This window comes from Cucumis sativus, unplaced genomic scaffold (genome assembly GCF_000004075.3).
Source record: "Cucumis sativus cultivar 9930 unplaced genomic scaffold, Cucumber_9930_V3 scaffold31, whole genome shotgun sequence".
NCBI lineage: Eukaryota > Viridiplantae > Streptophyta > Magnoliopsida > Cucurbitales > Cucurbitaceae > Cucumis > Cucumis sativus.
Genome location: NW_022279546.1, coordinates 503,742 through 521,186, shown reverse-complemented (window position 1 = coordinate 521,186; position 17,445 = coordinate 503,742). Strand labels below are relative to the sequence as shown.

Genomic DNA, 17,445 nt, shown 5'->3' with positions numbered 1-17,445 from the left:
TACAAGTTTGGAATATGATGTTCTTTTTTCTATTCTTCTCAATTTTTAAAAGTTCAATGATCTCAATTTTTTGTTTTGGTTACCTTTATACTAAGGCAGTAACGAATATTCGACAAACTTGATGTACGAACAGGGGACGGAAGCAGTAATGCCATCAGAAAATTCAAAAGAAATAGTCTCACCAGACCGTACAAATTCCCTTTGTATTATTAGATTTTTCAAGTCATTAGCTAATATATGCAAGAACATGACAATCATCTCTTCTACATCTATAACTTATGTTCCAACTAATCTAGCAGTCGTCCTAAGTAAATGGCATAAAATGGCAAAACATATTCTATTCATTATTGTACTTTGACAACAGGAAAGATCATACTCATGGATTAGTCGAAAATATGATAATTGTCTACTATCAAATGATGTATGTTCTATCATCTTATGATCATCCAATAATAATTAAAGTGTCATAAGTAACTCATGTTTGGAAGTTGTAAATACGGTAAGTATCATAACTAGTTATTGTGGATCCATTATGTGGTGACAACTGATGACCTTACACATCAAAGACAGATCGCAAGACGACAAACAAGAAAAAATATGTTTATTTTACTTGGCCATTTGCTTATAATAATATTGCTATGGGAATTTATTAGTAAATTTATAAATTTAGCAGTAATATAATCTAATTTAGCCAAACTTCTTAAACACTCTATAGTTTGTGTGTTATTCATGGTTTTTATACCAAATTATAATAGCCCAAGATTAGAATAGTTTGTGTAATCAAAGTAAGTTTATGTGTGGTTGATCTAAAGAATTACATTGCCTAAACCTATGAATTACCCTTTTAAAAAGGTAGACTCTATAATGTGTGATAAAAATGTGTAGTAAAGTTTTCTAATTAATTTTTTTTTTGTAATTAATCATCGTTGAAAAAAATAGTTTGTGTGTTATACTTTCAAATGACAATTTTAGTTCAAATACTTAAATTAATTTTAAATTTATCACATAGTCTAATTGTTCAAATTTGAAAGTAAATTATTGAATTGAAAGTGTTATTCTCATTTTCAAATATTTGAAAAACACCCCCTAAAATGCATTACAAATTATTTTTAATATTTTTTTTTCTAACGACCATATTTGTAATTCATTACTTTCCTGGAATGATTTCGCATTTATTATTTGTAACTTATTATTATCCACGGAAATTGTGCAATACTAAATCATGTGTGTTTGAAAATTATTTCCTAACTTAATTCTACATAGTTGATATGCGGAACAAATAATTTGTAATGAAATTGCAAAGTCAAATTTTCTAAAGTGTACATGGAATAAAGTTTGGAATAAAGTTTTGCACATTTTCTAAAGTGTAGCTTTGGATGGAACGAAGAGTATCAATGCATCGTTGTAGAGCGAGAGTTGTTTGATAGTTGGGTCAAGGTATTAATTTCACAGTACAATTTTATGTACTTTTATAATCCCAATCATCATCTAATATGTCTGAATTATGTTTGTATAGAGTCATCCTGGAGCCAAAAGCCTTCTACACAAATCATTTCCACATTATGATGATCTGTCCTATGTCTTCGGCAAAGATCGGGCAACATGAGCATGTTCAGAGACCTTTGCTGATGTGGGATGTAATGTGCATTACAATTTTAATGATGGTGTTCCCTTGGGTGATTCACATGATCAAGACATCCCGACAATGTATAGCCAATGACTTGATATGTCACCAGATGAGATGTTAGAAATACGTGCAGGTTGATCAGATGAAAGAAGAAATTATTGAAGTGAAAGTAAGAGAAAAAAGAGTGGCCAACAATATGAAGGGATAGATGTGATAAGTAATGCAATGGAAGTTAGAAATGACAATTAAAAGCAATTGCAAATTGACTTAAAGAAAAGTGTGTAACAGAGGTTGAATTGCGTGCTAAAGTCGTGAAAGAACTGCAAGATATCCCTGAACTATGGAATCGAGACAAGGTAAAGCTTATGCAAATCATATTCCATAGGGTGGATGCCATAGAGGTAAAACTTAAATTGGAGTATTGCAAGGTTCTCTTAAAAGATAATGTTGGACCAGTTGTCGATTTGATGACTTTCTACTTTTATTTTGTGAACTTGTTATCTTGGTTTGGTTTGTATTGTCCTAAGTTTAATTACAAGTGTTATATGAAACTTTATATATTTATATTTCACTAAGCACATATTTGAGCTTTCGACTTCATAAATTAAAACAAAATAAATTGAGAGCCACTCTTTTCAGTGGTCTTTTGTACTTGGGAGCTTTCCTCTAAAATCACTCTCTTTATATAACCAACTTCTTGCATGTTTTGGTTGGGTAGAATTTTTTTTATAAAAAATTTAGCTTTTTCTTTCTTTCTCTATTATTATTATTACTAATTTGTAATGTTGTGGTGAAGGTGTGGGGATCTGCCAAAAGTCTAAAATGGAGTTTATTGTAAAAAAAATGGATAAATGTGATTAAAGTGGAATTTTTGTTTTCTTCATAAACCTTGTTTCTGTGTTTCTTTGTGGGATAGTTATAGTTAAAGACAATATGTTCTTTTTTCTCTATTTCTACAAATTTCTATTTACTATCAATTTTCTACATCAAATTATTGACTAAATTATACCATCAAGAGACTAAAGTATAATAATAACACATCCATTCATATATCTTTTACCATGATATTGAAAGGTAAGCTCTCTTAATTATGTTTTTGAAAGGTAAGATTTCATCTGCTTAGTAATTATTTTAATTTCTTTTTTTAAAAAAATTAAACTTACTTTCTTCCATTTTTTTACTATGTTTTGTTGATCTTTTAAGCATAAGAATATTGTGTTTGTAGGAATTAGTCAAAATTCCAAAATTTTAGTTGTCAAATTTTGAGTTGGTTTTTCTATAAAAAAAAAAACATGGATATCGAAGTACTTGATTTAGAAGTGAAAGATGTATTTTCACCTTCACTCTCAACTCTTTCACTCACTGTGAGGGGTTGCTTAGCATTTAAGAAATTTTTGCATGTCAACCCTGCAAATCATGGTACAAGTAGAATTGAACGCTCATTGGCATAGACATCAAAAGTACAGTAAAAGAAAAACTCAATCATACAACAAAAAACAAACTTACATATGAGCTTAAGCAACCAGAAAGGTATAGGTCAAGAATTGAAGAAAAAAAAATCAATTATGTTTAATAAGGGAGAAACAAAATCCAACTTGTACCAATATTTGAAAAATCAAATGAAACAAATGGAGTAAAAAGAGTTAAAGAGAACAACATTATCCCAAATTAGGGAGGAAAAAGAAAAAAAGTCCTTACAGCGATCCTCCCTAATCAACAAAAATACATTTTCTAAAGACCATTAAAGGTTTCAATAGCCACATGATAGAGGTATGAGAGATTGAGGGTCTCTAAAAGGTTCAATCCTTGGTGGTCTCCAATCCAAGGTCAAACGTGACATAGAGACAATAGACTTTTTAGAGAGATTTTGAGAGGTCATTAATATAACACCTTTGTGAGGGACTCGACCACTAACACGTTCTGTACTAGTCTATTTGGCCTAATTATCTCTTGTAGTAGTTTGGACTCCTTTGGTTGGCTTTTCATTTTCTATGTCCCAGTGCATTCATTTTCTCCGTGAAACTCTTGTTTCTCATTTCTGGAATTTAAATACACGACGGGTACTATACATAGAAAGGTAATAAAAAGAATTTGGCCATCCTGTACAAATAATTTAGCTCGCATCATAACATAAGCGGTCAAATTCTGGTTGCAACATGTTTATTGCTCTAATGATTTCAAGATACCTACTATTGATGAATGCATAAAGTATTCATAAAATGCACGAGACGAAGTGTATCAATGGAATGCACGCCAAGCCAAACATAATGTCGAACCTAGTTGTGCATCAATGATCCACGACTTCAATAAATGTTCTTGTTTGCTGGCTAAAAGTAAGATTAAGGTAATAATCACATAAACATAACTTGTAATACAGGACCTTGTGATTTAATATGACTTTCCACAATGTATCAAACTCCCAGCCCCTAAGAAAAGGCCAAATATGGCAGTACTTCCAAGTGTTGTCTTTTATCCAATATATCTAATTTTCAATAGTCCTAACACCTGCAACAATAGATACAAGTTTAGTCAATAATTCATTCTCATCTATCATCATCAAAAACTGTTTCAAGTCTTTTTTTTTTCTTTTTTGTAAACCTTTGGGCTTTTAAAACTAAAACTTAACATAATAAGAATGGAATAATTGAACCAAACGTAGAAATATTCAGGAATACGAATAATTTCCTATAATCTATGAGTTTTCCTCTCCTCAAAGTCATTTAGAATGACATGAAGAAGAATATAAAAATATGAGAAAAGATTATGAAATTTGTTTCGACAAGGACAAAATCTGTAGTATTTTATTTTTCACTTCAAAGTTGGTTGAGTGCGAATTTCGATCCCATGCTAATAAAACATAACTTTGGTAATCTCCCATGATAATAGAATTCCTAGCAAGGCAGTGCCGAAATCTCATATTAGTTTCAAGATGCTTAGATAAAACACTAGTTAACTTGAAAAAGATTAACTATTCATGATAATTTGATGAGAAACTTTAGATTGTCATAACAGAGTTAGAGAGCCATGGTTGAATTTATGGGAGATAGTATTACCTTAAATCTAATGGCCTCATACCATAAACAGCACCTAGAAAAAGAAAAAGAAATCTGTTAGTTCTAGAATCCTCAGCCAACACATACTACATACTTCAAAATTCAGATCAAAACATAGAAAGAAAAATATATAGAGAGAGAACTTTGATCTAATATTGATGTCATCAAGATTGTTGCACTAGCTAGTTCATAATGCTCGACACTCATGGGGAGTTTGATACTTAAAACTGCAATTTATCACATCCAAACAACCAAAAAGGTTTATTAGCATGGGAAGTTGTACTAATAACAAGGAAAGCAACTGATTAAATTCCAACATCCATGATTCATGACTTTGAGGTGGTTTCGTTCGTTACAGTTTAGGTTGGTTTCTACACAACCAACACCATCAATATTATTACTATCAACTCCACTTCACGGTAAACGAAGAAACTTCCAAGAATGTCAAGTTTCTAGAGTGGCATAATTAGAAGCAAGGACTTTGCGTTAGGGAGTTAACATTATAGATTATATCAGATATGCTTCCTATAAAAAATGATTATATATAGGGACAATCTTCCTTTGTGTTTGGACTGCACCCATGCATTTATAGCACGGGAGCATTTAAGGAATTAGATCACATCGCATCCTTTAGAGATGGCAGTTTGCTACCTTGATTTCCAACTTTTGTCGAGCCCTTTAGAGTTAGTTTGGTTTGAAATAGCGATTGTAGTCTTATGTGATCAAGGTTGTGAAATATCTCACTAGATTTTTTTTTAATGGAACATGTGACCAGAAGAGAGTAAGGGTTTTGAGAGGTCTTGGGAGGAGTTGAGACCATTGATGGTTTAAGGCATTTTTAGTTAAAAACATTACTTTATCTCTCGTATATCTAAGACAAGCCAAGCTTATTTTCATAAAGCCCGTTAGAGAAGAAGTGGGGGAAGAAATTTGAAATGAGAGAGAGAGAAGGGGGGAGGAGGGAAAAAGTAGAAAGGAGTTAGAGAAGAAAAGGCCATTTAAGAAACATTTGAATTATTTGTCATAAAGCCCATTTAAAACGCAAAAAAAAAAAAAAAAATTAGAACTAAAACAAATATTTTTTTAAAAAAAATTAGACTAAAAAAAATCAAATTTCAAAGAGAAAAACTTAGGTAAAAAAATTGTCTAATAAGAACCGTTAACTAAAAGGGTAACCCGTAAAGCAACAAAATTTTCAGTAAAGTTAGCAAAAAAAAATTTGTTTTTTCAAATAATTATAATCCAAAATTTTCAAAAAATGTGAAATTTCATTTAACAAGACAAGAAATTGTGAACATTATTTTCTAATTTGGCCATGGATGAAAGTATGAAACTTTTGTATAAAGAAGGTTTCGATACAAAAAAAAGTAAAATAACAACTTACTTTGTCTACTCTAATTTGAGAGAGGAGTCCACGTTAGAAAAAAAGGGTCCTACGGCTACGAAACTTTTGCTTATTGTTTTTCTCTCTCCGCAAAAGGGAGCTCATGTTCAGCATATCATTTCAATGGCAGCTGGTAGAATATGGAATTTCCTTGGAGAAACCCCAAGTGTTCCCCATCAGATTGAACATATATGCTGCCGCTGCAAGAAACTTCTTCCACTTCGATCAAACGAACGCTGCTTGAACAACAAAACAATAAACTGATGATAGTTGCATTGCAGACGAACAAGCTCAGAAGCAGAAATAGGAAGTTTTGATTGAGAAAAGGGCATCATTGCCAAACAATGAATTTTAATGAGGTGGAGCTGAAATGTGAAATCATGCTCAATCATATGTTCAACCATGGATGAGTTACATTGATATCGATTAATTGAGTTCATCAACGTTGACAAAGATTTAACAAGGAAAAAAGGATAATCATATAACTTTCTAATTTTGGTTGAGGATACATCAGAATGCCAGAAGTAAGAAGGTTTAACAATATTACTTTTCTTAGGGCTTCTCTGCTAGGTAAATAAAGCATCTCCATATAAGTTTGAGTGTAAGTTTTTCTCAAGCAAAAACTTGACAGAAATGAAAATCACAATGCTCCATGCAAATCCAGTTCAATTATAGTTTCTTCACCTCTGCTTCCACAAGTCTCGAACATAAAACAGACCGTTGGAGAGAGAAAAATTGAAATACAAAATGGAAAATCTAGGCACATTATAATTTTTAAAGAGATGACTAACCTTCTTGATGTTACGTTTTTCACCGTCAAATATGTCCCATTGTATATTTTGTGTAAATTCAGAATAAAGTCATACCACTTGAAATCCTGAAGAATTACTACCTGCAAAGAAAAGCATCACATAGTTAAGAAGACAAGGAAGGAAAAAGTGATCAAATAAAATCCCACAGAAACGAATTATACCTCTAGACTCCTGTTGGAAGGATCGGCATTTGCACAATTTTCATACCACGCCAAAGTATTTAGCATTTCCAATGCATAGAGCAGTTACTTGTGGATACAGCTCCCATTCACCGTCATCAACCTGTGAGTTGGGTATAGTTGCATTCCCCCTTCTGGATTGCATAGCACACACCTGAGACTCTGTTTGTGTTTCACTAAAGCCATCACATATGCCCACAGTCCCATCTTCAGTAGTAGAATTGCCGACATCTTCTTTTCTTTCAGCTCTGAGAAAATACAAGACACAAAGGTCTCAAAAACCAAGTTACAAAGGCAAAATTGAATTGTGTTTGAACATAATAGTCTTTCTCGAAAAAACACTAAAGCTTGCATTATGCTAAGATCCACTTAGAATACAGGGATATTTAATGGCTAGTTTTTAAAGAAATAACCTACTGCCTTTATTTCCAAACCTGGTTTTTCTAAAATGAAAAAGGAAAACTATATTGGGTGGCAAATTAGTTTAGGTATTTTGTAAAAATGTCTTTAAGGTTTGTGATTTTGAAAATATAGCAAAAATAATCAAATCCAGGCTTTTATATGGGTGGGCTGGACTTTATTTGATCATTTTCACAAATAATAAAGTTATAACTTGTTTTACCATTTTTGCAAATGTCCCATGAAAAAAGTTAATGCTCAAGGATAGCATTTATTTGTGAATACTGGTTTTCAAGCATTGCAAACGGTGTGATTTGAGTTTTATAATTAACACTATTACTCAAACGAACCTATTTTGAAAGAAATTATAAATTATATTGTTCTAGGAAGCAATTCATCAGTAGAGACTAAAAGAATATAAAAAAAAATATTTCTCTTATAGTGAAAATAAACTCTTTCATAACGACTTCGTTGAATGGTCTCACTATATTTCCAGGCAGCGACCGTTCTTGTTAAACACTTCAATTCAGCATGGTCTTTCCATAAGAAGATCAAGGAGACAACGGCAAAAATTACCTTTTTGACCACTGGTTAGATAAAGCACCAATTGGAGAAGTTTCTGAATGGTCTTGACCAACAAGCGAACAGTCTGGCGGGAAAATCTGGTACGATTAAGGATTAAACCAAATGCAAAGGAAACCAAAAGTTTAAACATAAAAAACATCAATCCTAATAGAAGGATACACCAATGGGTCTAGAATTCTACCAGGATATGCATGTACGTGAACATATATAATTGAAAAGCAACAAAATCGCAAAGGTACCTGGCTGACACACTCATATATCCATTCAGCTGTAATGCATTGTTTCCCCCATTTACAAGCAGCCTCATAATTTGTCCCATCGGTGAACTTGCATATTAGATGGGTTACCTTCTTTGTCAGCTTCTCCACAAACTTGGCCCCAAGTACAAAACACAGATTTCTTAACAATACTCTGTCTTTGTCATCATATTGTGAAACACAAAACCGTATGTTTTCAAATCCAGGCAAAGGGACACAGCAAGGAAGAGGAGAATAGAAAATGTGCCCATTGGTATCCCACAAACATCCATCCTTCATAACGAGTTTATTTGAAATAGTCAGTAAACAAATAAAAACAAGATAAAAATTCAATTCTCATTTCAAATATCAGTTTAAGATATTGAACATAATTAGGCTACGAAATTAATAATAATATAAAATTAAAATTAAAAATCATCAGTAGTATCAAATTTCATCAATAATGGCAGTTTCTACGCCAGCTATCCATTCAAAATTGGCTTCAAAGCCGTAATTTAACGCATTTAACAGAAGTGTGCATCAATACTTTCTCAATTCCAGAGAAAAATATATAAGAAGCATCTATTTGTTTGGCACAGGGATGGAGTGCAAACCTTTGGAGTTCAAGGGACAGTCATAGAAAGACTTCTTCAAATGTTGAACTCCAATTAATTTTGTCAATAAAGAAACCTCTCACACAATGATAGCACTCATATTTCCAAAATGTAGACAGAGTGAAGAAAAAAGAGAACAACCAAATATGTTTTCCAAGATAGACCACCCTTTTCTTTTCAGACCAACCTTAATGGATAGTCTGAGAAGGTAAATTTATGTTACCACCTTCCCCTAAACATCAAAAGGTCAAAATGATAGAACTGATTGAATCTCCATTTTCCAATTTAATAGTATCCACCATTTATGCCAATTGTTCTATACAGATGCAGAGTTAGGGAAACAAGTAGCAGAGCAGAAGCAGAATGAGTCATCGACCAGCCGCATCTGGTGGCCCAAAGGGAAAAAATAAGGATGTGACCATTTGATTGTGTGATGCCAGTTGAGGACAAGATCACGGCCATCACCTCATCAGACCAACAAAGCTGGGGTGGCAGAGACACTTGATGACTCAGTCACTATCACTCAGGACAAGAACAAGATCAACATCAACTCCAATAGCTACTTCTCCAAGAGGAATCTTAAATACTTGGCTAAGAAGAATTTCAAGAAACACAACATTAGAGATTGGCTTTGAGTTATTGCTTCAAACAAGGAGATGAATGTGTACGAATTGAGATACTTTAACATTGCCAAGAACAACGGGCGAGGGAGAAGACTGAGGTTCAAGTCCTATATTTTGGTACCGCCATTTGAGGTAGGATCAGTTGTAGCAGCCCTTTTCATCTAAAGGCTGTTTTAATTTATATTCCCATACCTTGTCTGCTTTTCCTATACATCAGCAAGAGTTCTCGAGTCCAACTCTAATTTACTTTTGATGATTTATTAACTATAAATCTTGCTCACATATTCCCCTTCTTTTGGTTGGTTTGAGGATACCTTTTTTTACACTGGGAGGACAGTTGTTGTAATCTTAGAAAACTGATGTGCGTTTGGTTTTGGAAAAAACAGTATCCATCCTTCATATTATAAGAGCGTGGCTCAACACAAAACTAAAGTCCCTCAAAATTCAAAGCTCCAACCCAAACACAATCCAAACTTGCAGTGGCTAAATGAAACAAAATATGCTATTCAACCTTGTGTGGACTTTTATGTCCAAAAAGGGAAACACAAACAAAACCCAATAGTAGAGCTCTAAAACGGAAATCACAAATAAGACAATTAATTATCGCTTACCTCTAAACATGATCGAACCCGATGACTTGACACATAAGTACTATGAACGTCTGTACTCCTTGGTATCCCACCATGACATTCAACAGTGAAGTGCACTTTCTGCTTCATGTGATCTTCAACAACCTCGCCTCCCCCTTGATTTATCCATTCAACAATTTCAGCTCTCTAGTAGGAGAATTTCAAATATGATCTCAAAATATACATAAAAAATATTTGGGATTATGGAAGTCAAAAGTTGATGCATGTTTGTTAGTGTTCAAAAATAAAATGTAAAAAAAATTTGAAGGCATATTCCTCAAATGAAAAATGAAAATCGTAATTATTTCACATGCTAAATGACATTTGGCACTATCTTAAATTTTTTAGGAAAATTACTCCCCAAGTTTTGGTTTTGAAGAACACGTGTGTTTGGTTCTTGAGTTTTAAAAATGTACATTTTTAGTCTCCAGGTTTAGAAAAATAGACCCATTTGGTCATGCACCTTTTTAGTCTCTAAGTTTATAAAAATTGGTTTAGAAAGTCCCCAATATAACTTTATACATTTTTAAGGTAGAATAACTTCTTCTAAAAATTGGTTTTGAGAGTCTCCAGTATAACATTAAGCACTCAAGGATTAAAAGAGTACATTTTGAAAACTCAAGGACCAATAAACCTATTTCTATAAAATTGGGGACTAAAAAGGTAATTTTTCCATTTTTTTTATATCATTCTCTTAACAGGATCGGAGTGTTAAAGAAACAGTAGATCTAGAATCCTATCTGCACCATTGACTTGCTTTTAAAATCATGGAGTTGGAGCAGTAATGAACTACTCTTTACTCAAGTCAATTGATATTGAATACAGGGCTTCTACTTTGTTATTTTTTTAAAAAAATGGATGCTATTTACCACAATAATACATCTAAAACCTAAAGTGCATAGTGTACATTAATCATGCTGTTTGAAATAAGAGGAAAGAATCTTTACAACATACCCGATCTTCTGGAAAGGAACTAGAAAAACAAAATATTTTCCCCTTAAATACACATGATGACTTCCCATTTGAAACCATGAAATCACGCCCCATCTTTTCTCAACTCTTGTTTGTACCATTTGCTACACATTGTTGGCTTTTCTGGGATAATTTCATTTTCCTGTCTCCATTCACTTTTGTTTCACTTTTTTCTTCAATTCTTTCCACTGCTATTGACGTCTTTCCAATGCTAACATGAATATTTCCTTCTGACACATTTGATGGCACGATTGGATGAACATTTGGAACTTTATTTTGATCCATAACAATGGTGCTCATTTTACTAGATGCTGCAAAGTAAACAGCCAGAAAATTTAGAACAAGACAAACAGGCTAGGGATCTCCAAACAAATATTAGTCATGCATCCAAATGAAATGTGCAGTTATTCTGCATGATGGTAGTTTAAGGTTGCTATTCAAAAGACAGATAGCTTAGAATACGAGTCCTGCATATCAAACCTTTAGGAATAAGTTCATCATATGCCATGTGTCTACCAAGAATAGGGATCTCCTTCTTCTGACGGTCACACTCTTCAAGCCAGTTGGATCTAACCACATGAACAACTCCTGAAGTAGCAATATCTCTAACCTCCTTTTTCTCCCTGCCATTTGAAATATGATAAAACTAATTTTCAATTGGGTGGATAGACCATTCAAATGAAATCAAAAAGCTCACAGCACAGGCGAGCTCACAAATTCAAGCAATAAAGTTCACAAAACCTATGTTGCGATTAAAGTAAAAGGATAATTACATTTCTGACGAATCTCCAACTATTATGTGTGTTAATTTGTCATTGAAAACCATGTATCGGGAGCCTCCACCTCTGAGAATCATATTTACAATCTTCCGCATCTCAGAAGCTTCAAACCCAACAACTTTTATTCTACATGCTGACAAATATAGGTCGTTTTCTTCAGACTAAAAGTCATTTGCAAGACAATTAACAGTGTTTTCTTCATTCCTTCCCATCGTGACTGGCACTTCAACATCAACCTCATTTATAAAATTAGAAGCATCTGAAAACATAGACGTGCTCTGTGAAAGAGTAACTTTAACATCCATGTCTGAAAACCCAGGACCAGCAACTGCTGTGAATTTTGAATCGGTAAGAAATGAGGACGGTACAGCTTCCAAGTTCCCAATATCCTTTTCTTGGCTATTGTGAGCAGTCAAGCAACCCCTTGTCAATTTATTTGAAGTTCCAGAAACGCTACCAACAGGGTACAGCTCCTCATTAAAACATCCTATCAATTAAAAATGAGAATAAAAGGATTTGAAACAAGTTAGAAACTAATAAAATTATTAGACAAATAACTGCCAACAATTCAAATATCATATCGGTTTTCAAATATACAACCCGAACTACTACCTTTTCTGGCCATGGACTGATCAAACCATTTCCGAGTAACAATATTGATACGGCCCCACGTTCGTGCAACCTTGTACTTGTCACCTTCAGGAGCTTACTTAACCATTAAAGAAAACCTCTTATTCAAACAAGAATATTTAATACCAATAAGTAAACATTCTATGCAACTATTTAGAAATGGATTGTCTATGCAAGTAGCATGCTTGCAATAGCCATACAGATAAACGTTTGTGAGTGTGGTTAGTCATTCCCATCACTTAACCTAACCTAGAAACTAGAGAGATTGTCAAGGGAAAAAAAGTGATCAATTTTGTTCTTAGATGAAAAGATATAACATCTCTAGAGGCGGAAGACAAACCTTATGCAACTCAGTTCTGGTTAGCCTTCCTACATACTTTTGATGTTTGAATGTTTTATTTTGGAAGGAAAGATGGGGGTTGGTTAATCAGTTTCTGGAAGTGGAAGGGCTGTATTTTCTGGAGAGCAGAATTTCAGAAGTTGTTCAGTTACTTTAATCTTAGAAAGTGTTTTCCATTATCGTAAACTACTTTTGATGTTTGAATGTTTTATTTTGTACATGGTTATTGTCTGTAATAGTACTTGTTTGTTCTGTGTTTTCAAGACTAGTTTGAGTATTGTATTCTGTAATAGTTTGGTTGCTTAATGAACAAATAAGAACCATTACCTGGTGTTCTATCAGCTTCTCAATCAAGCATTCACATCTCAATAAGGTATTATACATGCAATCAAACAATCACAACATACATACCATTTACTCAAAACGACCTAAAACATGCTCAAAACGTGTCTAGGTTTCACTTGAACTTTCAAAACGACCTAAAACAGCTTACGTGTAGGTTCGTAACTCATAACCTACGAAAAAAGTTCAAATATTGTGAAAAAAGCACTACAAGACCCAAAATGGCAACCAAGTGTGTAAGTGCAACAAAATTAATTCAAACCAACCTAAAACATGCTCAAAACGTGTCTAGGTATTACTTGAGTTTTCAAAACGACCTAGGAAATCCTAAGTGTAAGTTCGTAACTCATAATCTACCAAGAAGGTTGAAAAAAGCATTTCAAGACCAAAAATGACAACCATGTGTGTAAGTGCAACAAACTCAATCTAACCTAAAATGAATTCAAAACGCGTGTACATCACTTGAATTTTCAAAACGACCAAGCAATGCTTAAGTGTAAGTTTGTAACTCACAACCTACCAAAATTTCCAAATGTGTGAAAAAAGTACTTCAAGACCCAACATGTCAATCAAATGTGTTTTAAACTTAGTTTCAAACCAACCTAAAACGAGTTCAAAACGTGTCTAAGTTTCACTTGAACTTTCAAAACGACCTAAAACAGCTTACATGTAGATTCATAACTCATAATTTATGAAAAAAGTTCAAATAGTGTGAAAAAAGCACTACAAGACCCAAAATGGCAACCAAGTGTCTAAGTGCAACAAACTTAGTTCAAACCAACCTAAAACGTGCTCAAAACGTGTCTAGGTATTACTTGAGTTTTCAAAACGACCTAGCAAATCCTAAGTGTAAGTTCGTAACTCATAATCTACCAAAAAGGTTGAAAAAAGCATTTCAAGACCAAAAATGACAACCAAGTGCAACAAACTCAATCTAACCTAAAATGTATTCAAAACGTGTGTAAGTATCACTTGAATTTTCAAAACGACCCAGAAATGGTTAAGTGTAAGTTTGTAACTCACAACCTACCAAAATTTCAAAAAGTATGAAAAAAGTACTTCAAGACCCAACATGTCAATCAAATGTGTGTAAAACTTAGTTTCAAACCAACCTAAAACGAGTTCAAAACGTGTCTAAGTTTCACTTGAACTTTCAAAACGACCTAACAAATATTCAATACAAGTTCATAAGTCATAACCTAGCAAAAAGTTCCAAATTTTTTAAAAAGACACTCCAAAACCCAAAATGTCAAGTGTGTAAGTGCAACGAACTTAGTTCTATACAAACCTAACAAGTATTGAAAACACGTATAAGTTTTCAAACACCTTAACAACGCTTAAGTGTAAGTTTATAACTCATAACTTACCAAAAATTTCAAAAAGTGTGAAAAAAAATCTTTCAAGACTCAAAATGGCAACCATGGCTGTATGTAAAACTAACTTAGTTTGTAACAACCTAAAAGGTGTTAAAAAATGTTTAAGTATCACTCGAACTTTAAAAACGACCTAATAATGCTTTAGTGTTACTTCATAACTCATAACCTACCAAAAAGTTCAAAAAATGTAGAAAAAGCACTCCAAAATCCAAAATGGAAACCAAGTGTGTAAGTGCAACAAACTTAGTCTCAACTTTAAAATTAGTGCGAGTTGGGAAATGTATTAACTCAAGCATGATGTAAAAACTTGAAACGACTTAAATATTTATTCACCATCACATAAAAACAGTAATTAAATATAGATAACATGTGTAAATAAAGGGAGAATCACCTTTCTAGCAGTAGCTTTACAGTAAGACCAAACACCATCCTCCTACTTGTAAATCTGCTCGATTGTCTACTTTGTTCTACACTCGTCATTTCACCGTCTCAGGCCATCCATTGAATTGGCCACCCAGCCTTGGCATACAAGAGTGTGTCTCAGCCTGTTAACAAATACCACTAAAACTAAGCAAGACGAAGAAAAAAGTTTTCAAAAAATTACCTAACTTTTAGGTCTTCATGTGACCTTTAAGTACTTCTGTCTTCTCCTTCAACTCTTTGACAGATTGCTGAAATTATGTGTTTCTGCAATGTTTACCAGAACATGAAAGATTCATTACGAAAATAAATACCATGAATACAAACCATGAAGAAATAGTAAAACAGTCAATACAAGAAGAAAAAAGTTCACTTGAAAACGACCTAAAACAGTATCACTTGAAAAAAATGTGTCTAAGTATCACTTGAACTTTCAAAACGACCTAAAACAGCTTACGTGTAGGTTCGTAACTCATAACCTACGAAAAAAGTTCCAACAGTGTGAAAAAATGACTACAAGACCCAAAATGGCTACCAAGTGTGTAAGTGTAACAAACTTAGTTCAAACCAACCTAAAACGTGCTCAAAACGTGTCTAGGTATTACTTGAGTTTTCAAAACGACCTTAGCAAATCCTAAATGTAGGTTCGTAACTCATAATCTACCAAAAAGGTTGAAAAAAGAATTTCAAGAGCAAAAATGACAACCAAGTGCAACAAACTCAATCTAACCTAAAATGTATTCAAAACGTGTGTGTATCACTTCAACTTTCAAAACGACCAAACAATGCTTAAGTGTAAGTTTGTAACTCACAACCTACCAAAATTTCAAAAAGTGTAAAAAAAGCACTTCAAGACCCAAAACGGCAACGAAGTATGTAAGTGCAACGGACTTAGTTTCAAGCCATCCTAAAAAGAGTGCAAAACGTGTCTAAGATTTCAAACCGACCAAACAATACTCAAGCGTAAGTTCGTAACTCACAACCTAAAAAAATTTCAAAAAGTGTGAAAAAAAGTACTTCAAGACCCAACATTTCAATCAAATGTGTAAGTGCAACAAACTTAGTTTCAAACCAACGCAAAATGTGTTTAAAACGACCTAACAATCCTTAAGTGTAAATTCGTAACTCACAAACTAACAAAAAGTTCAAAATGCGTAAAAAATGCACTTTGAGACCTAAAATGGCAACCAAGTATGCGAGTGAAACAAACTTAGTTTTAAACAAATCTAAAAAAATTTCAAACCGTGTTTAAGTATCACTTGAACTTTCAGAACGACCTAATAATGTTTATTTGTAAGTTTGTCACTCATAACCTACCAAAAAGTTCAAGAAGTATGGAAAAAAAGGAAACACTACAGGACCCAAAATGGCAACCAAGTGCGCAAGTGCAACAAACTTAGTTCCAAACCAACCTAAAAAGTGGTCAAGGCGTGTCTAAGTATCACTTGGACTTTCAAAACAACTAAACAAAGTTTAAGTGTAAATTGGTAACCCATAGCCTACCAAAAAGTTCAAAAAGTGTGAAAAGGGCACTTCAAGACCGAAAATGGCAACCAATTGGATAAGGTCAACAAACTTAGTTTCAAACCAACCTAAACCGAGTTAAAAACGTGTCTAAGTATCACTTGAACTTTCAAAATGTCCTAAAACAGCTTACGTGTAGGTTCGTAACTCATGCCCTACGAAAAAAGTTCAAATATTGTGAAAAAAGCACTACAAGCCCCTAAATGGCAACCAGGTGTGTAATTGCAGCAAACTTAGTTCAAACCAACCTAAAACGTGCTCAAAACGTGTCTAGGTATTACTTGAGTTTTCAAAACGACCTAGCAAATCCTAAGTCGGTTTTTTCACATATACCTACACACTATATGTCTATATTCTTAATGCCAGAAAAGATGATTCATAAAGTGATTAATTGGAAGGTGGTGTCTTGTTCGCAAGAGGATGGTGGACTCAGCGTCGATGGTGCAACGTTAAAAAAATGCAACCTTCTTGCTAAATGGGGATGGAGATTTATAAATGAAAAGAATTCCCTTTGGGCTAAAGTGGTGAAGAGTATCCATGGAGAAAGTTAATTTGGATGGCATACTAAAGGAATTGTCACTTGCAGTCTCCATAGTCCCTGGATTAGCATTTCGAGATGCTAGCTTCAAGTGGATTCCTAGGCATTGTTCAAGTTCGGTGATGGTTGAAGAATAGCATTTTGGAATGATTTTTGGGCAGATGTTGTTTCTTTTCAAGATCATTTAGATTGTCTTTGAACTCTAATAATAGAGATGTAAAGGAGTTTTGGGACTCTTCCACTACTTCATGGGCTCTAAATTTCAGGAGACTTCTAAAAGTTGAAGAAATATATGAATTTCAAGTCTCCCAAAATAAAAGAACCTAGAAATCAGAATCAAATGGGAAGTTTTTGGTTCATTCATTAGTCAACCATCTCTCCAT

General features: G+C 33.5%; 1 protein-coding gene, 1 long non-coding RNA gene and 1 pseudogene across 4 annotated transcripts; all 3 read right to left on the bottom strand.

Moving 5' to 3' along the window:
* Positions 1-3,892: 3,892 nt before the first annotated feature.
* On the bottom strand, positions 3,893-6,761 carry LOC116405809. Its single transcript, XR_004218906.1, has 3 exons — positions 6,065-6,761; positions 4,681-4,714; positions 3,893-4,132 (listed from the first exon to the last, which is right to left on the bottom strand). It is a non-coding gene; the product is annotated as an uncharacterized LOC116405809 (long non-coding RNA).
* Positions 6,762-7,071: 310 nt separating this feature from the next.
* Positions 7,072-11,237, bottom strand: LOC116401640 (DNA topoisomerase 2-binding protein 1-A-like). Of its 3 annotated transcripts, none has more exons than XM_031889582.1 (6): positions 11,096-11,237; positions 10,124-10,288; positions 8,279-8,569; positions 8,031-8,116; positions 7,210-7,303; positions 7,072-7,158 (listed from the first exon to the last, which is right to left on the bottom strand). In XM_031889582.1, the coding sequence occupies exons 1-6, from the start codon at positions 11,186-11,188 to the stop codon at positions 7,078-7,080; spliced, it is 810 nt and encodes a 269-aa protein (XP_031745442.1). In that variant the 5' UTR covers positions 11,189-11,237; the 3' UTR covers positions 7,072-7,077. The 3 variants fall into 3 exon arrangements, with proteins under 3 accessions (XP_031745442.1, XP_031745443.1, XP_031745444.1); XM_031889583.1 differs by having other exon boundaries at positions 7,210-7,315; positions 8,031-8,103; XM_031889584.1 differs by having other exon boundaries at positions 8,031-8,103.
* On the bottom strand, positions 10,817-17,445 carry LOC116405801 (annotated as a pseudogene).